General features: G+C 38.9%; 1 protein-coding gene across 3 annotated transcripts in view; it reads left to right on the plus strand.

Moving 5' to 3' along the window:
* Positions 1–26994, plus strand: part of RAB27B (RAB27B, member RAS oncogene family) — a 58648-nt gene that overhangs the window by 11098 nt on the left and 20556 nt on the right. Inside the window, exon 1 of one of the 3 annotated variants that reach the window (XM_004745520.3) lies at positions 9602–9940. The exons of 1 other annotated variant lie outside the window; for it this stretch is intronic. Coding sequence is in view for 1 of the 2 variants with exons in the window: in XM_045065654.1 (XP_044921589.1) it covers positions 25536–25537 (2 nt within the window). In the remaining variant the exon portion in view is untranslated. Of the gene's footprint in view, positions 1–9601; positions 9941–25382; positions 25538–26994 lie in introns of those variants that run through there. One more of the 3 variants, XM_045065654.1, reaches the window with a different exon arrangement.

The following is a 26994-nucleotide window of genomic DNA, read 5'->3' on the forward strand; positions in this document are numbered from 1 at the left end:
TTCCAGCACCCTGGGATCATGACCTGAGCCGAAGGCAGAGGCTTAACCCACTGAGCCACCCAGGGGCCCCTTAACTATATATTCTTGACAGTAACTTCTTCGTGTCCTGTCTCATGGATAAACATTACAAATATATGTAAGTAGACTCAGGTGGTAAACTGCCAGACACTGTGGTTAGTCTGCAGACGGAAGTAATTGTAATTGACTAATCAGCAGAAGCCTTTTTTCCCATCAGGAACGGTAGCATTTTTCTGAGCCAACCTCAGCCAACCGCTAGCATAAGAGATGGGCTTGTAAACGGCTCCATAACCTCTCAATGGGTCCAGGCCCACAATTACAAACTAAATGGCCAACCTTTTAGATACATGATACCAAAGATCTCTTGGTTGATTGCATCTGGGTAAATTTAGAGTGATCTTTAAAACCATTACTGTCCTTTGAGTTGTTACCTTCAGAAATAGACACCAGTATACTATTCAGTCCAATTTCTAATCTGTCAGTCTAGAAAAGCCAACTTACTACATCAAAGAAAATGGTTCAGAATTGAGGACTTAAACAATTCACAGGGATCACAGATTAAATAGTTTGACTTTCCTTAGAGTTAAAAATATACCTTACTGATTACAGTAAGTAAAACAGAGACCTGTGTTTGCCACATTAACTTATTTGGAAATGTTGTCAAGCAACAAGGTAGGTCAAGTGTCTGATAGCAGAGGCTTCTTTGTAAGAAATAGCCCAAAGTGAAACTAGCGAGTTCATCATGGGAAGATTTGGACCTGGGTTTCTGTCTGTACTTGGCTTATCTCCAAATAATCTCAAGTCACTGAAATTTATAAAACTGACATGGAAGTAGTTGACCCACTTGTTTGTAAGAAGGGTTATGTAAGATGTCATCTATTTATTCCACTGTAGGAAAAACCTGGGTCAGGTAATGACAGGAATTTTTAAGAGGGTTTTATGGGATTTTTAATTTTTTAATTTTAAATTTTTATTTTTTTGCAGAACTACTAGAATACTTAATCAAATGTACTGATTTTACTTCCAGTATCTTTTCAAAGACATGAGATTTTGAGCTATTTTTCAGAAAAAGAGTTCTATAAAGCTTTATGTTTGAATAGAAATTTAGACAGATATTTTCAACTAATTTTTCAGTATAATTTGATTTTTCTGGACAGTCTGAAGCCCATCAAAGCTTAGATGGCAATATCAAGAAAGACAAAAATAAATAAATAAATAATCGTTAGGAGCACATAAAGAGGTTAGGTAGAAATCCTTTTTTACTATGGTATGGGTCAAAACAGAAATCAAAACATTGGTTATAATATAGTTTAAGATATTTATTGGTATTAGGTTTTATCTTTTACTTTTAAGAGAAAAAATGCCTATTTAATAAATATTCTTGCTGCTACCTACCATTTTACCTTAGATTTGCTAGTTTTAGACATAAATATGTGTTGTAAATATCTTCAATTCATGCCTTTGTAATTTTTTGGCTTTCTATTATTTTTTAATGAACAGAGATTCTAAAACTCTGTAAAGTCAATCACTGTCCTTCAAATTCATGTATACCATTTATCACATTTGTGTCAGTGAGTAGCATAATCTGAGTGGGGTTTGTGCCACAACTTTTTCTGATGATTGAGATTCAGAAAGGCATTAAAATAAATTAGCACCATATGCAAAATTTAAATATTTCTTAAATATGTTATATTTTAATATTTAATTTTCCTATTTAGTATTTAATACACTTATTTAATACTTCTATTTAATATAGTTAAATATTTAATATTTAATATGTATTAAAGTTTTCTGGTAATAGTGTACCTATAATTTTAGATTTTTTAAAAAGATTTTATTTTATTTATTTGACAGACGGAGATCACTAAGCAGGCACAGAGGCAGGCAGAGAGAGAGAGAGGGAAGCAGGCTCCCTGCTGAGCAGAGAGCCCAATGTGGGGCTCAGTCCCAGGACCCTGGGATCACGACCTGAGCCAAAGGCAGAGGCTTTAACCCACTGAGCCACCCAGGTGCCCCTAACTTTAGATTTTTAATAAAATGTATTTTTTTAGTTGTTTTAGTAGTGCTAAGCTACCCTATAATGACAAGGTGCTTTCGATGGGAGAACTTTCTCTTGAAGTGATTTTAAATATAGCATCAAGGGTGTAATTGGAACTCATCTCTCCTGTTTTTTCTCCTGGTTCCCCAGGGACTATGGGTAATAGTAAAGATGTTGAAAAACTAGCATGGCACCTGCTGACCAATAAGAATAAAGGAGCATCTAAGACACACTGGTGTGTGCCTGCTGCATACCAGCTGGGCCAGGGGACCAGTGTTAAACTATTACACAGTAAAGAAGGGAAAACTGGTTTCTTTGCAAATGAGACATATCCTAACCTTCAGCTCAGTCTACTTGATCCCAACATGTTAAAATGTTATATGGTAAGGGGGGGGGGTTATTTCTATTCTTCTGAAATATAAATGTAAATGATGAAGTCTTCCTTTAAAAATTTCTTCAGATTTTATAAACTTTGGCCAAACTGGAGCTATACATTTTTCCTCCAGTTTCAGATAATTGAGATCAAAATAATAATAATAAATAATAATATATATTAATATATTAATATATAATGTATTAATAATAATAAATAATAAATAATCTTTAAAACCATGACTATGAGAGCAACCATCCCTCATATGATAGAATCTGTATGTCTGTTTCTCCTTCAGATAGGTTTAGGATCACAGTCCAAACGAAGGGCAGGAAGTGGAACTACCACAGAACTAGAAGTAAAACCATTCCATAACCATGAGATGGCTTCTATCATAGTAATCAGGGTGGGGTCTGAAATAACAAGGGTGTGACTTAAAGAACCAAGCCAAGTTCATGCATAAAACACAGGTACCATTATGGTTTTTCTATATATCAGTATCTTCCATGAGAAATAACCTTGTGGAAAAAGACATTGAATTAGCCATGAACCAACCATGACAGATAGCCATGAGCTGAGATATCTCTGGAGTGCCCTGGTGCTAATAGTCCCAGTGATTGTTGCTGAGTGAAAGATCGAGGAGGCTTTGAGAAGGAAAAGAGATGGAATTTTCACTTCACGAACTAATCTGTTTTTATATAGAGCTAATGCTAATATAGTTGATCTCTGGAGCACCTACTCTGTGCAGCATCCTAACTGAACAGACTGATCAGCTTTGTGATTAGTCCTACAAAATTCACATGTGTCTGTCTCACCTTTCTACCAGCTTTTGCCTAGTGTGTGTTCTTATGTTGGTGTCACTGAAGACAGAGGTGTAGGGGAGGTAAGAGTAGCTGTTCTAGTTTAATAACATGTTTCATCATCAACTAGAAAGAAGAGTCTCCCTTACTACTTTTGCTAACAACTTGGCCAAAATCAACACATTATGTATCAGGCTTCTTTTCCCTGAGACATACTAGCTTTTCAATACCAGGTCATATAGCCTGATATATTTTTTCTAATTTTAGGGTAGGAATCTATTGGAGAAGAAAAAAAGTTCCCCTGAGTTCCCCTAGTTAAGCAATAATGGTTATAATAAAAGGGTCACCGCAATAGGAAAAAGTATAGTTGTGAAATCGGTTAATGCTGTGTCCATTTTAGGCTCACCTTGCTTCTCCTATCCTTGTCCCAAGAACCTAAGTCCTTTGTCCGACTCCCTGGCAGCTCCCCTGGGATCTGCTCCTCTTGCCTTTGCTGTAAGCTTTCTCTCATTTCCACAAGAGAATCAAAGTGTACCTGTCCCTGGTCCCATTCCCTCAAGCCCCTCCTTTCCACTCCATAATCTGATATTCTAATTGTGGCTAACATGTTAGTTGGCCAAAATATAATAGTGTTAGTTTTGGGAAGTCATACAACAAATCCACATAATTTTCCAGTTGTAGATTATGTATTTGCCTATTAGTTAAACTTTATTTGTAACTTCAAGATCAAGATTTCTGGTATCTTTGTGGTCATTCGCAAACATGCATAGACATGGGGAAAATTGTGAGTCTCCTGATGTGCGTGTTCTTAGCTGAGGTCAAACAAGTTGATGCTGTCTTGTTTCAGTTTCTTACCTTTCGGTTTCTCGTGAGTGTCCTTTTCATGGTTTATTTAATGCCACATGTTTCCCATTTTTGTGCTTTTAGCTGGTAGTTTTCTGTTTAAAATGCCCCCAAGCATATGGTTGAAGTGATTAGTGTTCTTAAGTGCAAGAAGGCTGTGATGTGCCTTATGAAGAAAATACGTGTCAGATAAGCTTCATCGAGGCATGAGTTATGGTGCTATTGGCCATGAGTTCAATGTTTGTGAATCAATGATAATATGAAACAAGGTGTCCTTAACAGAAATACACATAAAATAAGGTTTATATTGAACAGTTGGTGACCAGAAGCTCACAGGAACTTAATTCTGTATTTCTCCTAGGAACAATGGCTCCATCTTCAATAATTCAGTATTTGTGTTGACTTTACGGAACAAAACTACCATGTTTAACAAGAATCAGCTATGTAGGGGCGCCTGGGTGGCTCAGTGGGTTAAAGCCTCTGGTTTGGCTCAGGTCATGGTCCCAGGGTCCTGGGATTGAGCCCTGCATTGGGCTCTCTGCTCAGTGGGGAGCCTGCTTTTCCGCCCCCACCTCCTGCCTGCCTCTCTGCCTACTTGTGATCTCTGTCTGCCAAATAAATAAATAAATTCTTTTTTTTTTTAAGATTTTATTTATTTATTTGACAGAGAGAGAGATCACAAATAGGCAGAGAGACAGACAGAGAGAGAGATGAGGAGAAGCAGGCTCCCTCCTGAGCAGAGAGCCCAATGCGGGACTCGATCCCAGGCCCCTGGGATCACGACCTGAGCCGAAGACAGAGGCTTAACCCACTGAGCCACCCAGGCACCCCTAAATAAATAAATTCTTAAAAAAAAAAATCAGCTGTTTACTTTCTCCCACAGAAACGTTTGTGATAATTTAGAGATAAAAACACTGTTAAGTAGCTAAAGGAACGAGAAAAAAAACAAGCAAAAACAGAGTCATGTAGTCCAGAAGTAGAGAGAAGTAAAGTAGTTTATCCAGGGATCCTTTAATCACTAAAACATTAAGGAAAAAACAAAACAGAACACGGAATTCTGATCTTCCAGGCAACCGAAACAAACAAAAATAATGAGGACCATAGCTTTTCTTATCAAATTAAAGAACGTATATCAATTTATTGGGAGAGACACATTTCTTTTTCTATTGTTACATTTTAATAGTAACTTCATGGCAAAAAGCCCATCATGGATAATGTTTTTAATTGTAGTTTTATAAATAATGTAGAAACGGACCTTGTATGATTGCTTTTATATTGACTATAAGAAAGCCCAAGACACTAATCTTAGCTCATTGTTCTATGAAGCATTTCCATGGGGATCTGAAATTTTCTGTATGTTTCCGGAATGCTGAAGTGAAATATGATACTATCACACAGGTTATACTGACATTTACATCTTTAAAGAACTTCAGATGAAATTATTAAAGTGATGGAATTATCCAGTTTTCTGGTAAATGGGAGGATTTGGTGCTTCCAAAATCACTGTAGAAAGAGGACATGTGAATTTGGTTTTGGGTTGGAGAGTCAACATGGAGCATCCCAGAAGAATATGGAAAGCTATGGCCCCCAACCCACACCAGAGACCACTCCAGTTTGGAACACTGTGTTAATTAGAATTATTGTGTTGATTATGGGGTGAGATATACCAGAAACTGACTCCACCAAGCCTGTCTCTTTTAAATATCTGTCCTCATTTTTATTTTTGAATTCATCTTACCACTGGTGCTAAGAATTTTCTGACACAATTTGGAGAGAGTCATAAAGTATAAGCTAAAATAGTGAGTAAAGAAATGTTAAGATAAAAACAAACTGAGGGTTGCTGGAGGGGAGGGTGGTGGGAGGGATGGGGTGGCTGGCTGATGGACATTGGGGGAGGGTCTGTGCTATGCTGAGAAAAAAAATATAAAGGAAAAAAAAAAAGAAAAAAAACCCCAGTTATTCAAATGTACATATATTTCCCCAGACTCTAGATAAGAAGATATTTAAGTAAGACTAGGCTGTTGATTATCATATGATCTGTCTGATATGAGGAATTTGAGAGCAGGGCGGGGGGGAGGTCGTGGGGGATTTAGGAGGGAAAAAATGAACAAGATGGAATCAGGAGGGAAACAAACCATAAGAGACTCTTAATCTCAGGAAACAAACTGAGGGTTGCTGGGAGTAGAGGGAAGGCATAGGGTGGCTGGATTATGAACATTGGGGAGGGTATGTGCTATGGTGAATGCTGAGAATTGTAAAAGACCAATGATTCACAGACCTGTACCTCTGATGTAAATAATACATTACATGTTAAAAAAAAAAAAAAAAAAGTCTAGGCTGTTGACCTACAGAGTGGAAAAAACAAGAGCTTCAGGAAACTGAAGGAAAACCTTTTTTAACCATCATAGTTTATAAACGATATAAACAATTCAATTTTCCTATTTTTAAAATGAAGAAGGGTAAATTAAAAAAAAAACTCAATTTAGTTACACATAATAAATCCAATTAAATGGAGATACAGGGACGCCTGGGTGGCTCAGTTGGTTAAGCAGCTGCCTTCGGCTCAGGTCATGATCCCAGCGTCCTGGGATCAAGTCCCACATCGGGCTCCTTGCTCGGCAGGGAGCCTGCTTCTCCCTCTGCCTCTGCCTGCCATTCTGTCTGCCTGTGCTCGCTCTCTCCCACTCTCTCTCTGATAAATAAATAAAATATTTAAAAAAAAATGGAGATACAGTTTGATTTATTGGAAATAATACGAGTTTTATGCAGATTTACTATTGGCAGTACTTTACCAGAACATAATGCATTCTGGAAAATACTTACTGAATCAAATATGTGTAAATATAGGGGCACCTGGGTGACTCAGTGGGTTAAGCCACTGCCTTCAGCTCAGGTCATGATCTCAGGGTCCTGGGATCAAGTCCCTCATCAGGCACTCTGCTTAGCAGGGAACCTGCTTCCCTCTCTCTCTTTGCCTGCCTCTCTATTTGTGATCTCTCTCTGTCAAATAAATAAATAAAATATTTTTTAAAAATGTGTAAATATAAAAAATAAATACATTTCATGGTATGGTATGGGTGATAAGAGGTGGGGAGGTATCTGTTTCCAGAGAGCTCAAAGTAATATAAAATCCTCCATTACTCTTGGCTATTTAGATAAAATCTTTGGTAATGTTGATCTAGCATTTAATACATATTCTTTAGTATTATATACTTTCAAAGAAAATGCTCCCTTTTATAAGGAATAAAGAGGAAAATCAATAGAATATTTAACTGAAGATAAAAATACTGCTCTACCAAGATGGACAAATCGAGCCATTGCCTGGCCAATAGCATCTTTGGGCATGGTTTTAAATGATCATTTCTGAAATGATTTTTACTGAATTCACAATCGTGATTACTGGCTGCTCAGAAGAGTTGATGTAGTTTTGAAGGCACGAAGTTTGAACATGGGGAAATCAAGTCTTGCCTTAACCTCAGTGTGCTGCTCTAGTAGTCAATGGGCTGGAGGGGACCCTTACCTGCCTTCAGCCACTCCTATCCCGACCTCTGACAGAAATCCTGGCAACTATTCAGGGAGTCTGTGGCTCTCTTTTCAATGGGATGATAGCTTTTGGTCAACTGTTTATAAAATTACTAATTTTAAAGCTCTTGAAATATTATTAGCCTTTGATCATCAACTCCAGTAGATAAACCCCTACTTCCTCTTCCGCACACATTGCCATCTAAAGAAGGCAGATCATTGGGGGATGTGTCTAAGATGTGTAGCTGAAAATAGATTTTGGAGAAATCTTTTAAAAAGCATTCACAGTAGAAAACTAAAGAGTCCTGTAACATATTCCTGTCTCTGATAAGCTATGAAAATAATACTGGTTTGGTAAGGTAAGTGACATTCTGCTTCTCTATTGCAAATATTTACTCATGCTTTTTAAACAATAAACTAGCCAAAGGTAGGCTCAAGGTATAAATTTAATTTAGCTGATTAAATCCTTTGTAATTTAGCAAAGTTTCCTCTCCATACATAAAATACCAGTAATATTTTATATTAAGACCCTCAACTCTGAAGGACAATTAACATATTCCTAGATGATCTCGTTTTGTGCCCTGCCCCAAAACAGTGAAACTGAGCTCATACTTATCTTCCAAATGTAACACACTTTGTTTAAAAAGCAGACTTCCAGTTTTACTCTAAATATGATTACATTTGCATAAATGTCATTTATAAACAACTGTCCTGGAACATAGGCATAGCATAAAGCAAGGTATACCTGTATATTTACTTAACAAAAAAACACAGGGCTGGCATGTTTCATAGCTCGGTGACTGATGCTGGCCTAAAATGAATGTATGCATTCGTTGTTCTTCCTTTCTGTATTGCTTTTCATGCTCAAATACAGATTTCCTGACTTTGGGAATCTGCATGCTGAAAGACAGTCCAGTATTGTCTTGTGTTTAAAAGCAACAAGCTGTGGATTCTGACTGACCTAGATTTAAACCCCAGGCCTGCCAATCATTAGTTGTGTGATTTGGGCAAATTAATTAATCTTTCGGAGTTTCACCCTTTTCGTTTGCAAAACCCCCAAGGGTTATTGTGAGGATTAAATTAACTAAAGTCTATAAAGTGCTTAGCGTAATAGCAACTCCACAGGAGGCTGCCAATATTAATTCCAATTATAATCTGGCAGCTCAACAAGTGATTGTTAATATTAATTCTATTTATGTCTACACTGAAAAACCAGAGTGTAATAGAATAAGATGTTTTGACAGATTCCTCTCAGTTTTGTTTTCTAAGCGTATAGTCTATATTAGTTATGTCCTCTCTATATTGATTCTTCCCTCCCATTACAATTATTTTTAATTTTTATAATGTCATTTGTTTTAAAAATAAGTAATACTTTCATGTGGTTCAAAACTGAAAAGGCCCAAAAAGTGCCTCCCGTCTAGTTCCCCTCCCAGAAGCAAATCTCCAAACTCCATTTCCTACATGTGTAATTGAAGAGTTAGCTACACATATTGTTGTTGCTCCCTTTTTTTTTTCTTTCTCCCTTTTTTGCACAAGTTATCACACTGGTTCGGGTTGCCAGATGAAATCCATCACTCCAGTTAAAGGAACAGTATTTGTGACACGATTATGCTAAAAAATAAATTGGTCTTTTTATCCAAACTTCCAATTTAACTGAGTGTCCTGAATTTTATTTGCTAACTGTGCCATCCCTAAATTGTTAGTCATGCTGTTTAGCATCTTTTTGTCTGCTTTCGATTTTTTTTTTTTTTTTCATTTGAGAATCATCTGAGCCGGTTTTAGGTTTCTCTATCTGAATCATTCAGGGTTGTACTTAGGCAACAGTATCTTCTCCCCTCCCTGGCCCAGTGGGGGTCTTTCACTGAGAAAGAGTCCTTTATTGCAGTCACAGAATGGGAAATGTTATTAATGTGTTTGCAGTTGCAACACTAATTACAAAGAAATGCAAAGATTACAAAGAAATTGTTCCTGATAGTGCTCTATACCAAGATTATTTTCACCTACTCAGGGTCTCCCCATTGGCTAAGTGGCTAACCAGGTGTTTTACAAATGCTGTAGGACCCCGTTTATGCAGGAGGGATCTGAGAGCGAGGTTAACTAATTTGTTCATGCCACACATCTAGTCATTAGAGGAACAGGAATTAGAGCCCTGTCTGGCCCCAAAGTCTTGTTGGGGTCACACCCTGCTCTGACCTAATTCTGAGATTCCCCTTTTCTTAACGCTCTTCAGAAACAGCTTGTTTTTAATTTGAAAAACAATTCAGAACAGCTGTTTCTGGTTCTCAGCGGATGACTGTCTCCGTTAAAATGCCTTCTGGAGAACCCTGACAGACAGAAACCGAACAGGTAAAATTCTTTGGGGTTCAAATTTCACTCGTCTCTGTAAATCCTTTGCAAGATAGTTCTGGATTTTGTGTTTGTTGGTTCACCTGCCTTGAGTCACGTGGGCATGAAGGGCTTATGAAAAAAACAGTCGAACAGCAATAATGACGAGCTATGACTTAGGGGCAAAGGAAGCAGCGGTTTTTGGTCAGGACCTTGATCACTGTGCTCAGAGTGTGTGTATATCGTTCCCATGTCTTGATGGGTAACTAAAATTAAGGCACTGGATTAAAATGGAGGGGTGCATATCCTATACCTACACACGCTGAGTATTTTCTTTCTCATCCTTTGTGGATATGTTTTATGAGATGCATGATGTAGAAACAGACCACAAAACCATTCTGGTTTTTGTAGCAGAGGACACAATGTGAGTATCTGTGTCAAGGTCACTTCCCGATAATGATATTTTCCGGTGAATTTGAGGCAGAGATTCAGGGAGGAGAGATCGAACTGAATCCCATTCCCGGCTTTGCTCCTTTTGTCTGTCTCTGTATTTACAGCACTTACGGTAGTCTTGCATACAGGTGATGTTCCGTAAATGTTAGTTGAGCTGTCTTGATATTCTCTTTTAAAATTGAGAATAGACTGTGTTCTGGGTAGTTTGACTATGCAGGGATATGAGGGGGGCTGAACCCGGGCACCATTTCATGGACCCAGAAACCTGCAGATCTGCACTGGGGTCTTAAGTTCTCTAAAGTTTGGTCATTTCAACTCACCTAGAAGCATCTTTAAAGGATCAACCAGCCTTGAAATCTTAACATTCAGCAAAGAGCAGATGTGAAAGAATTTCTTAAGGCCTGGTGAATTTTGGAGAGCAGGTGATGTCTGACAGTGCAGAGCGAGATGCTAAAAATAAATACATCAATAAAAATAAAAGAAAGAAAGAAACCACCATTGGAGTGATTCCAGTAGTTTGGAATTGGGTTTTGGTCCAGCATCCAAAGAATAATGCTATGACAGCAACAAAGAAATTTTAAGTTTTCTCGAAGGACTATGAAAGAAGGGGGGAAAAGTGGAGACCAGGTCAACTTCTTAATATCTTATTAATTTTCTTAGTGATTTGTTCATTTTATGAATTGGTCTCAAGTTTGTTGACTTTGTCTTTTTTAGAAGTATGACAATCACGTATGCCTTGCCACATAGTGGGTTCCCTTGCTCTGAATTACTGTTAGTGCACCTTGTCTAGGTGGAGGGACTAACCTTTATAAGCTCAGAATAATATTTAGCTCTTGGTGGGAGTTTCCAAAATTACCCTTTGTCCAGCCCAGGTCTTTAATTATCCTACTTCTAATGTTTTCACCTTCCTTCATCTTTGCTTTTCAGACCACTCATTTGAAGTTTTTGGTAGCCTTTTGCCTGTGGCTTCTTTGACATCCAGAATCCAGTAATGCAAATATGTCTTTATAAGTTATGGCTCAACAATTTGGAATGTCCCCTTTCCTGCTCACCTTTTTATTGCCTTTTTATTGACAATTTTTATTGTCCTCCTTATGTCTTTTTTCAACACATAGCTGCAGACTTAATGTATTATTAGGCAAAGTACAGATTATTATAGATTCAATTAAATGCCACTGGTAAAGGGCAGGGTGGTTTTCTTAAGTTAATTATTACAATAGCTTTTAGAATCTGAGAAGCTCAACCAATTATAATAAGGGTATTTAGAATGGGTTGGACATTTTTAGGGGCAGCTAGGAACAAAATTTTGAGGGAGGGGGAGAGGGGCTTGATTCTATATGCCCCCCCTCCTTTTTAAGGTGTCCCTCTAGCAGCCCATGTACTTTATTTTACTAAATTTCTTCCCTATTTTCCCATTCAGGAATTTCACTGATACAGCTATGCCTAAGTCTACTTTTGCCTCGTTTTCATTATTTATTCAACAAAATATGTTGTGTCTCTTTTTACCAGATACTCTGTTAATCAACATTTGCCTTGGAAGACACAGTTAGGTGACTGTGGGAGGTAGTGAGTTTACTGTGTCAACCTCATCAACACTAATGAGCAAATTAGTTAAAATATCGCCTCCTTGGTGACCTCTTGCTCTAATACAGTTAATATCCTTCTACTAGATCCTTAGGATTATCTGTTTCATAAAGAATTCATGAAGGTTTTAGGCACAGTGGCTGGGCAGATGCTAGGGTTCAGGGAGGTCTTTTAGGACACCTCAAAATACTGGCTACAGAGGCCATCGTTAGAGAGCAGTTACCAAAGAGTACATATGGAGAAACACAGGAGGTTTTCAGGCAGCTGACCTTTGTACCACACGAGGGAAGATCAGCCATAACTTTTTTTCTTAAGACGTAGAGGCTGAAATAAAGCAAGTGAATTAAGTAAAAAAGTTTGTAATCCTCTGTAAAATCTTTATAATATAGGTTCTGAAAACTCAGCACTAGCTGAAATTTGTTCCCAGACAGAGCTGCCTTAAGATTCCAGGTCCTTACTGAGCAGTTACTGTATGCTCTGTCCAGGAATCCAGGTCAGAGTGAAAACAGTCACAGACAGATCAGTGGTACTCTTCTTCCTTCAGGTTACCTATGATGTGAGTTATTTGCATTCTGTAGTGATAATGTTTTCTTCAATTTTCTTGCAACACTAGCCATTTTCATAGATTTGAAACAGGATCCTTGCTTTTTCTTGAAGTACAGGTTATTTTTATTTTGTACCCTCAGAATTTGAGATCTAAGATAATGGGTTGCTTCATTAAAAAAAAAACAAAAACAAAAACAAACTTTACATGGGAGATGGTAGAAATGAGGATTTGAGCCCATGATTTGCTCACATGAGATTCTACGATATTGTGATTTATATTATAAGAAATATATGTATTTGACCACTCAGGTGACCAAAATGTATTTGTCAACTATATTTGGTCTTTATCTTCAGTTCCTGGATCATAGCTCCAGAAGCCCTTGGAATTTCCGGAGGGGTAAGAGCAATGGAACATCTCTGTCATAACATCTGGTCTCCCCTTCTCAGTTTCTGACATAGCTTCAGAACCGTCAAGGTGACCTGGATGTCTCGTATATATAACAAATTCCTTTCCGTTACAACCAGGTCTATGCAATGAAACAACTTTTGGGAAAAGGCCAAGGGTTGAGGGAACCAACCAGGAAGAGAGGGTTGGAACTTTCAGTCCCACCTGCTAATTTCAGGGTAGGGGAGAGGAGCTGGAGGTTGCATCAATCACCAATGGCCAATGAGTTGACCAACATGCCTAAGTAATGATGCCTCCATAAAACCCCCCCAAAAGGAGGGGATTCTGGGGGTTTCTAGGTTGGGGAACCAGAATATTTCCACAGGTGACCATGCCAGGCCCTAAATTCTATGAGGACAGAAGCTCCTTTGTTTGCTACTTTGCCCTATGTATCTCTTCGTCTGACTGTTGATTTGTAACCTTTAACAATCTTTGTAATATATATCTGTAATCTAGGGAGGAAACAGGTTTCCTGAGTTCTGTGAGCAAATTAATAGAACTTAAGGAGAGGGTTGTGGGAGCCTCTGGTTTGCAGCCTGTTGATTAGAACTACATACAGGTCCCTTCTGAGCGACAATTGGCATCTGTATTGGAGGGCTTGTTGGAATCTCCAATTTGTAGCTGGTCAGTTTGTAGCACAGGTAACAACATGGGCTTCCCGCTGATGCCTAGAGTGGAGGGCCATCTTGTGGGACTGAGGTCTTTACCCATGGTTTGGGGAAGCCTACACACACACACACACATACATACACACACACACACACACACACACACACACACACACACATTTCCATTCCTGGAAATGGTCCAGGAATCCAAAGGAGGTTTCCTCTTCAGTCATCCCACCCTTAAGCACTTAACTAAAACCCTTTCTAGCCTCTCATCAAATTCTAGCCTCTCATCAAAATCTTCTGTATTTTAAGTGGACTTGTTTCTGAATATCAAAGGAGTAGAGGTAGGTATTCAAAACTGCAATTAGTAGAGTTGGAAACTGTACACTCAACTCCTAGGGTTCTTTAATTTTATAGCTTTATCCTGAACTTGTGAGTTTCAGATTAGTTTCTTCTTTGAATCAACATATCAGGTAACTTTGATGGTCAAGACACTGTTTCTTAGGAAGAGTGTTCAGGGATTTTCATGCACAGGCTGGACTTCTTCGAGACCAGCTGTCTCTGCATTACAGAACCACACAAATTCAATCTAACAGAGCATGTATTAGTGTCTCCAGCAAATATTTGTTGAACACCTATTTTTAGCTAGACTCCGGAGTGAACAAAGCGTGCGAGGATTCAACCCACTCGAGCTTGCAGCCTAGATGGGAAAGTGAGTGATAATAAACAAGAAGAACCATATCAGCTGGGAAGAAGGGCCACACAAACACTAGACGAGAAAGTGAATGGGAGCCTTTGTTAGATTTGGGATCCCTACCAGATCCCCCTGATGAAGACACATTTAAAGGGAGAAGCAAATGATAGTAAGAAGACCATTTGTGAGATAGGAGTGGGGGAAGAGTGTAGGCCGAGGGAACAGCCCATGCCATGGTTCTAACACAGGAGGAAACGCGGCTCCTTGAAGGAATAGAGAACTGGTATAGCACAGTCCGCCGGGTCATACAGCGCTTTGTAAGGCAGGAGAAAGGACTCTGGGTTTTATTTGCAGTTTGATGAATGCCACTGGGAAATGGGAAGCAGGACAGTGATGTTGGCCGACTATAATTCTGAGGAAAATTGGCTTGTTTGCTGGAGAAGGACGGAGGAAAAGGCAAAGCCACAGACCTGAAGACAAGTTAGGAGACTCTTAGTAGCTGCAGTGACCGTGCCCTTTGTTCACATGAGCCCCTTCTGAGAGTGAGTAGGCGTGGCAGGTGCGTATGCCGTCAGAACACGCAGTCCCTTGAGCCGTCACATTTGTCTTGGTAACGTAGTGGAGACTTCATGCCATTTCATTTAATCTCTGCAATAAGCTTGGTGTGCCTGGCACATGATCAGTGCCCAATAAATGTTTGTTGGGTGAGCGAAGGCGCGGAAGTGGGGGTGATTAATATCCTTGCTTTAGAAATGGAGCGGTGCTACAAGTATGTGTTGAAGACGAATTTTAACTATAAACCCCATCCTTTTTCCTCAGTTTCTTACAGAATGCCTCATTCTTGTTGCTTCTTAAGCATTTCTGGATCATCTCACATGTATTTCCGCTTTCCTCCTTCATTTTCTCCCAGCTCCTGGGGTTACTGTTCTACACACAGAGGTTCTGTAAATGGGTTTGCTGTACCAGTTTTCATCAAAGGCAGGGATCAGACTGGCCATTGACAGTGTCAGGGCCCCAGGCAACTTTCTGATCTTTCCTTTGAAGCACCCTGAGGCCTCCACCTGGGCAATCTGTCAGGGATAATTAAAGAGGCTGATAATGGGCGTGCCTTCATGTTCCCCTCGCTCCTTGCACAAATAACCCCCTCCTCTGTCCTCTGCTGCTCATCCAACAAACCGGCACCACCTTACTTCCAGGCGAGGAAACCTAGGACCCAGTACACTCGTTCTAGGCAGAGTAGCCCCTGCCTGTTGGATAGATTGCATCGAATTCTCAACGAAAAAGATGATCTCATTCTCCTACTTTGAATTATAGGCCTAGAAGAAAGTTCAGATTTGTATATTTTATATAATTTGTATTGTAAATTGTACATATTTCTGGCTTCCTCCATAAACATTCAAAGCAGATTTATCTTCTAACAAGATCAGTTTCAGTAGAGGACTGGCTTTTAGGGAGTGGTGTGCACAGGCCTCCTGATGTTTTCATGCTTGATAAGCCTCTGTGCCTGTGTGTGTGTGTGTGTGTGTACACACGCATGTGTGCTCATTATGAATCAATAGCTGATGGGACCTAGTCCATGCTGGGCTGGAGAAAAATGTCCCAGCTTGCATTCTCATACTTCTTCCTCGTATTTTATACTACTCACTTGTTTTGCTTAGGACAATGTAAACCTGTCTACCAGGAGATACAGTGTATCATTTACTAATATTTATGATTATTCAATAAGTAAACCTTACTTATTGCTGGGTTTATAAAACTAGTTTCTGTTTTAGATCTGAAGAAAAGTCTGCTCTTTTACATGCTGTCAAAGGAATGATACTAGAGTCCCACCCTTAGCTTAATTAGGGGAAAGACAGTGGGGGGTGGGGTGGACTGGGGGGGGCATGAGTCTGCATCTGTCATTGTGTATGTATGAGCAAGAAGATTAGCTGCTGAGTCACATTGTCAGGGAAGAGCAGAGCCAACTTTCTTCTGAAATATAATCCCCCTCACAGTCTTGCACAATGGTACATTCACCTTGATGTGTTCAACAGAAATATATAGATAGAACAAATCTGAAACTTCTCTATTTTGTTATTAAATGCAACTAGGAGTTTGACTTCTGAAATTTAATATACAAGCATTTAACTTCCATATTTTTTCCTTTTATTGTAATAATACCTATCCACGTGGGCTCAACTTGCGGCAGGAAAACCTTTACTTTAGCTATGATAATGTAGCTTGCTAAAAGAAATGGTTTGCTTATTGCTAGAACCTTAGGAAACAGACACTAAAGGAAGATATTTGGATTTTCCTTTTTAAAAAAAGCAGTGGAGGGGCATCTGGGTGGCTCAGTCTGTTAAGCATCTGTCTTCAGCTCAGGTCATAGCCTCAGGGTCCTGGGATCAAGCCGTGCATCAGGCTCCCTGCTCAGCAGAATGCCTGCCTTTCCCTCTCCCTCTGCAGCTCCCCCTACGTGAGCTCTCTCACTCTCTCAAATAAAGAAATAAAATCGTAAAAAAAAAAAAAAATTAAAAAGTAGTGGGAATGATATAGGAAGATCACTCTTTGATGTTGGGGGAGATAGATGAATTCCCCCAAATTTCTTAGAGATGCAGACTTTCCATAAACTGGAAAGTGTCAGATATAACAAATATATTCTTTGTGGCATATAGCTCGCTATGATTATTTTTCCCACTCAGATGTTAACCTTTTCCTTTCAATCTTTTGATTTAATATAGTAAATTATTATACTTGTCCTTTTGTTTAAAAAAAAAATACCGGAAAGTAAAATGTAAATCTCTGATGGAAAATGTGATCATGTTTTTCCTGGGCAGGAGGGAACTTGCGGGCGGTGATGTTTGCAGAGATGAGATAGAACATGACCCAGTCTGTATTCCTGTAGCACGCTACAGAGTTTTCTCTCCTCTTAAACCCCATCTGGCAAATAGAGGCAAAGCTAATTTCATAAGAACTGTCTTGTAACAAATCTTAGTTTAGAAAAACTCCCAACTCTTTGGCATTTCTTTGCTGAGCTCATGGTTCTTTATCAGTGAGCTCAGTCCCGGTGGATATGAACAGTCAAGAGAGGGTGTTCCCACAGGAAGGTCCCTTTCTCAGTTTAAAAAAAGATCGGACAAAAGCATAATGCAAAATTCTGAGTAGCAACCTTTTTAGGAAGTATAATTTAGCAAACCACTCACATTTTTAAATATTTTATGACTTTTCTCCATCTCGAATTGTTATTAACCAACAATGTTCACCAACTCTTAAGTTAATAAATATTATAGAATGGAGTGCTACCCTGGCCAGCGAGGGTGCTGAGCAAGGCACCCAGCTGCCTTCTGCTCTGCTCTGATGAGACTTGAAAATGCACCAGACAGCAGGACAAGAGTGCATAACTGTAAATATCTTTGCGCTAATGAGGACTTCTCTTTTCTCACCAGTAACAGCTGGGGGTAAAAGTCATCAAAGACAAAATCATAAATGTTTTATATTGGAAAATGCTAGGTGAGTCTAAGACATGGTCAGTTGATTAGGTTACTGCCAAGAAGTAAACAATAGGCTTATTAAAGCTGTAATTAGGCCTTGTGGACATACTGTATTTTTAATCGGAGCTTCAGCAGGGGATAAAGTAGCTGAAATAATCTAGTGCTTTGTCAAGTGGAAGTAAAGCCAGCTTTTAAAAATGTAGCTATGCCTTTTTCTTGGGATTTCTACATGACCTTTGTTCTGAGAAATTGGGTGACTTCATTTTAAGTTACAAAGTAACTTGTAGGAATTGATTAATTATTATGTGGTTTTCTTACATTGTGTCATTGATCATATGGTGGTGTTGTTTTTAATGGTTCCCTATGTTTTGGCGAGTTAAGCGTGGAGGGGAAATATAGGATGATGGAATGTATTGAACCACGTACTTTACCTACTTTACGTACCTACGACTGCAGGTAAAGACTGTAGGAATAGGGGGGCCTGGGTGGCTCATTCATTAAGCGTCTGCCTTCGGCTCAGGTCATGATCCCAGGGTCCTGGGATCGAGCCCCGCATCCCGCTCCCTGCTCTGCTGGGGGCGGGGGAGACTGCTTTCCCTCTTCCACTCCCCCTGCTTGTGTTCCTGCTCTCCTTCTCTCTCTCTCTCTCTGTCAAATAAATAAATAAAATTAAAACAACAACGACAACAAAAAGACTGTAGGAATCAAGGGTTATGTAGTTTGCCCATGGCCACATAGGGGCTAAATGGCTGAAACTGAACTTCTAAACCCAGGCCTGTGTCCTCCAACAGCTGCCTCTTACATCACACCACCATTGACACCTTATCCTGCAGATCCAATTTCTCCAACCGAGGCCCCCCAGAGTGCTGCTTCTGCTTCCACCTGAGCCGTATTGGCTGTAGCCTCTGACGCTGGGTATACCTGCTGCCTCCAGGACACGAGCGCTCTGCTCACCCCCGTCATTTGTTCTCCCCACATCGAACTCCAGCTCTCATCTCCCCTCCTCCATAAAGCCCTCCTGATTTTTTCTGCCCCCACTCCTGCATCATTTGATGAGTTTTTCTTTTTCTTTTTTCCTCCAAATTTTTATTTAAGTTCTGGTTAGGTAATGGACAGCGTAACGTTAGTTTCAGGTGTAGAATTCAGTGCTTTCATCACTTACCTACAACACCCAGTGCTCATCACAACAAATGGGCTCCTTCATCCTCATTGCCTAGTTTGTAGTACCTGTCTACCTCCCCTCCAGGACCCAGCAGTCTGCTCTCTGGAGTCAAGAGTCTGTTTCTTGGCTCGCCTCTCTTTTATTCCCCCCTATGTTCACTTGTTTCTTAAATTCCACATAGGATTGAGATCATATGGTATTTGTCTTTGTCTCACTTATTTCACTTAGCATAATACTCTCTAGCTCCACCTACATTGTTGTAGATGTAAAGAGTTCATTCTTTTTTATAGCTAAGTAATATTACATTGTATATGTGTGTGTATTCCATTATATGGAATATATAATATTCCAATAATTCCATATAATATATAATATTCCATATAATGGAATTATATATATGGAATTATAAATATATATAATACCATATATAAATATGTGAATACCATATGTGGTATTCATAAAGATTATATATGTATACACATATATACATATATAGATACATAGACATATATGTTTATATATATAGACATATATATTTATGTATGTGTATATAGATAGATAGATGAATACCACATCTTTATCCACTCATCAGTTGATGGACATTGGTTTTTTTCTATAAGTTTGGCTATTGTTGATAACACTGCTATAAACATTGAGATGCATGTATCCTTTGAATCAGTATTTTTGTACCTTTAGGGTAAATACCTAGTAGTGCAATTAATGGATCATAGGGTAATTTTATTTTCAAGTTTTTGAGGAACCTCCACACCGTTTGCCAGAGTGGCCGCACCAGCTGCATTCCCACCAACAGTGCAGGAGGGTTCTCCTTTCTCCATATTCTTACCAACACCTGTTGTTTTCTGTGTTGTTGATTTTGACCATTCTAACAGGTGTGAGGTGATATCTCATCATGGTTTTGATTTTCATTTTCCTGATGATGAGTGATGTTGAGCATCTTTGCATGTGGCTGTTAGGCATCTAGATGCCTTCTTGGGAAAAATGTCTATTCATGTCTTCTGCCCATTTTTTAACCGGATTATTTGGTTTTGGGGCTTTATGAGTTTTTCACTCTCTGAATACCTTTTAGATTTAGAGCCATAGATTTTCTGGTATAGAGCTCATTTCAAATAATGTATTAGATGAATAAACTTAACATTTACTTATTTTCTCTCCACTTGTAATAGCATTCTGTATTTTCCACTAAGCCTCATACATATTGCAAAAATAAAATTCTGATCCAGAAATTTCAATTAACATAAGCATCTGCAGAATATAGAAAGAACCCTTGAGATAAATAAGCACTTTCTTTGGACTAATTCCATTCTTTGTAGATATAATCTCTCTTTTTCAGCATTTATTAAGCTCTTAAAATGCTTCCTGTTAATTATCAACTAAAACAGCAGCTAGCCAACATTCTTTTCCTAAAGAGGTCATGGATTTTTTGTCTTTTTTTATTTTTGGAATTATATGGCTCTATGAGTTACTAGAATTAGGTTTAAGTGAGAAAATTGTAAGAATATGGAGCTCATCTTTTCATTTTTCTATAGATATGTGAGCCCACAGATGCTATCTAACTTGGCTTCCTCACATTTGAGAGATGCAAAATTTATGGGCAGATATTTTGATTAATATGCCCTTTCTCAGATAATGAGGCAAAGCAGTGGAAGTTTGGCAAGACTTCTCAAAGCAGCAGCCAGCTGGAAAATGATCACAGTTTTGCAAGATTATTAGACCAATGTCTGAAAACTTAGGAGAACATCTTATTAAATGCTCATCTCTTTAGCTCAAACTCATATTGTTCTTCTCTGAGGAGACGTTAAGGGTTGAAGCTTCTACTCGGTGTTTTCCATATGTCACATAACTCTACAGAAAAAAGAGATAGATTGACTGTCATCGTAGAGGACACATGCCCTTGTCATGGTGAAAGAAAGCAGCTCCCATGGCCGGGGCTGGTGGGCCCACTGAGGCAGGCACCTGTGGTGGGAAACGTACCCATCTTCCCATCCAACCACTGTCTTAGGAAACAATATGTCTTCATGAATGGTCTGTTCAGCTCTCCTGTTAGCCATATTGTGAAGCTAGGAGTTATTTTTGCTGTTGAAATTAGAAATAATTAGAAATAATTCAGCACCTTTCTGTGCTGAAAGGTAGTATGATGGTTCTTGGGGCACCTGGTTGGCATAGTCGGTTAGGAGGTTTTGGCTCAGGTTGTGATCTCAGGGTTGTGAGATGGAGTCAGCTGGGTGCTCAGCAGGAAGTCTGCCCCAGATCCTCTCTCTCCCTCTGCGCCTCCCTCTTATTTCCCCCTCCCCCACTTGTGTACTCCTAGGTGCACACACTTTCTCTCTCAAATAAAATCTTTAAAGGGCAGTGTGGCGGTTCTCAAACTTGACAGTAGGTTGGAATATTAAGGTTTTTGTCTCACCATCAGGAGTCAGATTTACATGATTTAAGGTGTGGTCTGGGAGTTTTAAAAACTGCCACATTTGAGAAATCACTAAGTTAGGAAAACCCATTTTCTGGTCTTGCTGACTGGCTTCAGGGAAGGTGTCAACCGATGTGTGTATACTTCCTAATGTGTTGTATTGCCGCAAAGGTTTTTTCCAGTCCTGGGAAAGATACAGGTCTTTCCATATGAGGCTTTGTTGAATTGCAAGGAATTTAAATTGATTTTTCTTGTTCTGGAGTTAAAGTCCTAGGTGAAAGGCCCTACAAAAGCATTTTGTTTTTCTTTAAAGTAGGCTCTCTAATAAAAAGTAGATCATGTGGCTCACTTATGAAGACAAGCATAAAACCTTTCCAAGTCAAATACTAAATCTTTCAAAAAATTCTTAACGCTTAATTTACTTAATTGCAACATTTATGCGATATCTTCCATGTTTCGAGTGAGTAAATAATGTTTTGAGGAATACTCCTAATTTTTAGGGAAACAAAATTTAGAATATGTGAGGAAACAAAATGAGACAGAGCTAGGGAAGCACGTTAAGGGCACTGCACTAGCGTGGATCAGCAGCAGAAGGACTCCAGCAACTCTGTGGCTGATGGCAATCAACAAGGGGAAATTTCTCTGGACAGTAACAAGATCAAATCAGATCACCTGACTCTTTTCTTGACCAATGGGTTTTTCCTACTCTGGAATGAGTTGCTGAAAGAGATGAAGAGTCTAACCTTCCGGAAGAATTTCCTGTAGACAGGTCTCAAGGTGAAAAAAAGGAGAAAAACAGTTCCTAAATCTGGCTGTTCTACTGTCATATTTTAGTGGAATTTTTGAACTCTTATGTTCCAGGGCCTGGCTGCAGAGATTCTGATTTAGCCCTTCTGGAAAGGTCTTAGAGTTTGTACTTGTAAACCTTCGAGGGAATACTGATGATCCCCAATGTGGGGACTCACTGGATGATATACACAGCCAAGTTCTTGTCCAGTGCTGTTCCACGGGGTCCTGATGACCAGTCTTCCCTGTTCTTCAGTGATTTTCAATTACTCCTGAATTGTGAACACATTTGCTCAGTAGACTGGCTATTGGGACCCTATCAAATAAAGAATTTTTTAAAAGATTATTTATTTATTTATTGGGAGGTTGGACAGGGTGCACACCAGAGGGAGAGGGAAGAAGAGAGAGAATTTCAAGCAGACTCCACATGCTAAACATGGAGCCTGAAGTGGGGCTTCACCTCAGTCCCTGAGATCATGACCTGGGCCAAAATCAGGAGTCCGACGCTTAACTGACTGAGCCACCCAGGCATCCCATATGAAATATTTTTATAAAAAAGAAATTGATATAAATGCGAGAATCAGGCTCATAAAGTATATTCTACAGGTACTTTCCATTGGGGTTCAGGAAGGTATTATTACCTGAATACACCTGATTCTTGCTAATAATTGACTTCATTGTAAACAAGTATTAATTAACACCTAGAAAGTAGAGCTCAGCTAAAAATTTTTTTTTAAATAAAATACGTTATTTTTACTTCCTTAGGCTTTTAAAATAACTCTGTGGAGTATAATTCATATATCATAAAATCTACCCTTCAAAAGTATACAATTCAGGGGTTTATTATAGTACTTTCACAAAAAATGTGGCCCCATTATTATCTAGATCCAGAATATTTTCATCATCCGTCCCAAAATGCCTCTTCCCCATCAGCAGTCGCTCTCCATTCCTTCTCTCTGCATCCCCTGGCAAATGCTAACTTATATTCTGCCTCTATAAGTTTGCCTATTCTGGGCATTACATATGTATTGAATCATAAAACCTGTGGCCTTTTACATCTGGCTTCTTTCACTTACAGTGTTGCCAAAGTTCTTCCATGTTGTAGCATGTGTCCCTACCTTATCCTTTTTATGGCTGAGTAATATTCCATTGGGTGGCCCTGCCACATTTTGTTTATCTGTTCATCCACTAATGGACATTTGGGTTATTTCCTTTTGGGGACAGTTTTGAGTATTATGTACAAGTTTTTGTGTAGATATATGTTTGCATTTCTTTTGGGTATAGACCTAGGTGGATAGAAGCTGGCTTCTATACATTCATTTAGAAGCTGGCTGAATGATCTATGGGAAGATACTTCTAGTCCCTCAAATTGTGTATATGTTAGAAATTTCTTGTAATAAACAGTACAGAGAAAAAGGAAAAAAAAAAAACCTTTCATAGATTCAAAAGTTGCCACAAAATGAAGCCAATGGAAAAAAAAATGTTACTTTAAAAAATATATATTTAGGTGAAATCATTCATTGGCTTAGAAGTGAGTTTAATATGTGAGAATAATTTTTAAAATATGTGAGAATAATATATCAATGGAGATAAATCAATTTAAAGATGACTTGTGTTAGAGTTTTTACCCTTTATTTTCAGGCCAAGTAAGCTGAACTTCAGAGTTCAATAACTTCTTGCTTTATCTCTATTACATTAGATCTCTTGATCACAGAATGAAGCAAAATGGATACTTTTATCTTTTAAAATAGATTTGATTGCAGTAAGAGACACAATGACCATTGTCGGCTTAAGTAAAGGTTGCTTGATTAACTTGATATTGATATATATTTATAATTGGGTTTGAATTTTCCATATAGGCTCACTTCCATTAATTTTAAATAGCCTTTAAGAAGAATCAAAATGAAAATCAAAACCTTCTTAACAGAAGAAAATGCTATTGAATACATAGTTGTTTTTTTTAATTACCCCCCCATCTCCCTTCCCTTCACAAGATGCCTCTGTTCTACTGCTGCGCAGACTATAGGTCCTTTGAGTACCATCCATAATTTATTTATTTTTTAAAAATATTTATTTATTTTGGGAGGAAGAGGTAGAGCAGGAGGGAGAGACAGTCTCAAGCAGACTCCTTCCTGAGCATGGAGTCGGACGCAGGGCCCAGTCTCATGATCTGGGGATCATGACCTGAGCCAAAATCAAGGGTCAGACAGTTCACCAGCTGTGCCACCCGTGCGCCCCAGTTTCTCTAGGACATGGATGTGGTTATGGGAAGCAGAATTCCAAGGTCAGACCATGAGAACCACCCTCAGGCGATCACTCAATGACATTTTGCTGTGGGAATGCCAGATCTCAAAATGTACCTACTGGAGCCCAATACAAACCAGTCCTATAAAGTTACATGGGAAAATATTAGGCATCTGTCCATTTTATGTTTGACAGCTTTGTTTTATGTAAAGCACCACGAAGTAATATCACTGATACTTTGTTTGTTATTTTAAGCTGTCTAAAGTGCCTTAAGATATTAAGTTGGTTTGGGGGACCTTGGACGGCTTCAGTTCAGGTCATGATCTCAGGGTCCTGGGACTGAGCCCTGTGTTGGGCTTTGTGCTCAGCAGGGAGTCTGCTTGTCCCTCTGCCCCCCTCTCCCTGATCATGCTCTTTCCTGCTTTCAAATAAATAAATTCTTTTTTTTTTAAAGATTTTTTTGTTTAAAGATTTTATTTATATATTTGTCAGAGAGAGAGAGCACAAGCAGGGAAAGCAGCAAGCAGAGGGAGAATCAGGCTTCCCACTGAGCAAGGAGCCCAGTGGAACTTGATGGATCATGACCCGAGCTGAAGGCAGATGCCCAACCAACTGAGCCACCCAGGCACCCCACAAATAAAATCTTTAAAAAAAAGAATTTAACTTGATTTTTATTAATTTAATAAGTTCAAGTCACAAGGTCATAGCTTTTCACAGCATTTTTAGGATTGTTACTTGGAGAGCTCACAAAGAATATTTTAAGTTCGCATGGGGAAGTCTGCCTGTACAGTAGCCATCCATACATATCTGTAGCATTTGTTAAGCTTCCCTCTAGAGAAAACAGAGTGTATCCTTGGAGTCATGCAGAATATCATGCGAATTACAAGGTGCCAGTGAGTATGTGTTAGATGGGTGAATGAGTGCTTTTATGGAGAAGCCCAGTTCTGACCCCTGAACTATTCAACTGACAAGTTTATGTATTCTCTGCCGATACAGATCTCACATCCAAAATTACAGTCCTTCTGTGCTTTCTCTTTTCCTAGGTTCTTTGAAACTGCTTCTCTGAAGATACAAGTATTCTATTTTGAGAAGGTTTTTATAGAAATAGAAAAATGAGCTCAGGAAGCCAGACCTGGAAGGTCCCACAGTGATCATTTAATCTAAATATTCCCTTCACAATTGAGGAAGGAAGGAGAATGTAAGTCCTGAACTTGGAAGGACTCCACTTCCACCAACTGCTCAAAGATTAATTTCATTAATTATGACATTTGCATGGCTCCGATGCTCAACACACATGTACTGATCCCCTAATCATGCCAGCAACTGTTCTGGACTCTGGATCCAGCAGTGGACAAGGGATATTAAGTTTCTGAGCAAATGAGATTTATGTTGAACAAGAATGAGGCATAGGAGTGGGGGGAAAAGAAAGAAACTCTGGGCAGCCTCATTTGAGATAGTCTAACAATGAAAATCATGCTCCTGGCAGTAACCAAAGAAAATTCCCTTCCCCCATAGAATGAAAATATTTCTACTTTCTACCTATCTAACCTACTTTTCATTTCAAATTATAATGAACAATGGTCTTGGATTTTATTGTTGTTGTTGTTAGAAACTGTCATCCCACAAGTAACATAACTTTTGTGCACATGACTTCTCCTCTGTAAGCTGAAGAGGGTTATTTAAAGTTCCTTCTGCCTTTGAGACTCTTCATTTAGTAGAGCCTTGCAAGTGTTTTTGGATTCTTTTTCCTTCTCTTCCAGCCCCTTACCTTCCATGAAGGGCTTGGAGGATGGTGCTTCAGGTTCGATATCTAGAAGACCTCTTGGCTCTTGTGGTTTAGCTTGTGACACAGTGATAATGGGAGAGAGTCAGACATACTTCCTGAAGTACAGCAATCTTCTGGCTTTTTCTTTACTTTTAGAGCCATAGAAGGAAGAAGTGACAAGAACATCAATCATTGTGCAGGAATAAATACTGCTAAACTTGTCAGCTTTTTGATCCTTCCCCGATCATTTTTTTTTTAGCTCAGTTCTTGGAAAAGGAAACTTTGCCAAAGCTTTTATTTTTCTTTGTGGTGTCATATTTGCCAGGCCAAGGATAGAATATCAAGGTCATATGATTTTAGGACTCAGAAAATCACATGGTAGTAAAAGTGGAACCTAACGAAATAATTGTATATAAGTGGTAATACAAAAAATGAGAAAATTCATTTTCGAAAGCAACTTAAAAGACAAACTGTCTCATACCGAGTTTACTTTGTCAATTTCTTTAACGAGTCTACTGGAGACACTAAATAGAGGTTTTCTATAGTGTCAAGTTTTGTACTGATTTCAGGTGGAATTTTTACTCAGTGTCCATAATCCTACATTTATAGAAGAGAGCCAATGTGAGCCACCATGAAACTGATCCATGGTTAGTCAATTGTTCACTCTGGATTAGAGCCTGACTGGGAGGCAAGTCAGTATTGCCTCAGGCAAGTTTATGTACCAACAACAGAGAACAAATTGCAGATCCGGAATACCTGGCAGGTCATGTTGTTGGCAAGTGGTGATAGTTTCATTGTACAAGTGGGAAGTCCTAGTCGATGCAGTGCTCCTGTATCTTCTCTCCACATACGTAATTCCTCCCTTTGTTATAAGATTAAATACAAGTTCA

The sequence above is a fragment of the Mustela putorius genome, unplaced genomic scaffold, assembly GCF_011764305.1.
Source record: "Mustela putorius furo isolate JIRA1106 unplaced genomic scaffold, ASM1176430v1.1 tig00003858_pilon_pilon_pilon, whole genome shotgun sequence".
Taxonomy (NCBI): Eukaryota; Metazoa; Chordata; class Mammalia; order Carnivora; family Mustelidae; genus Mustela; species Mustela putorius.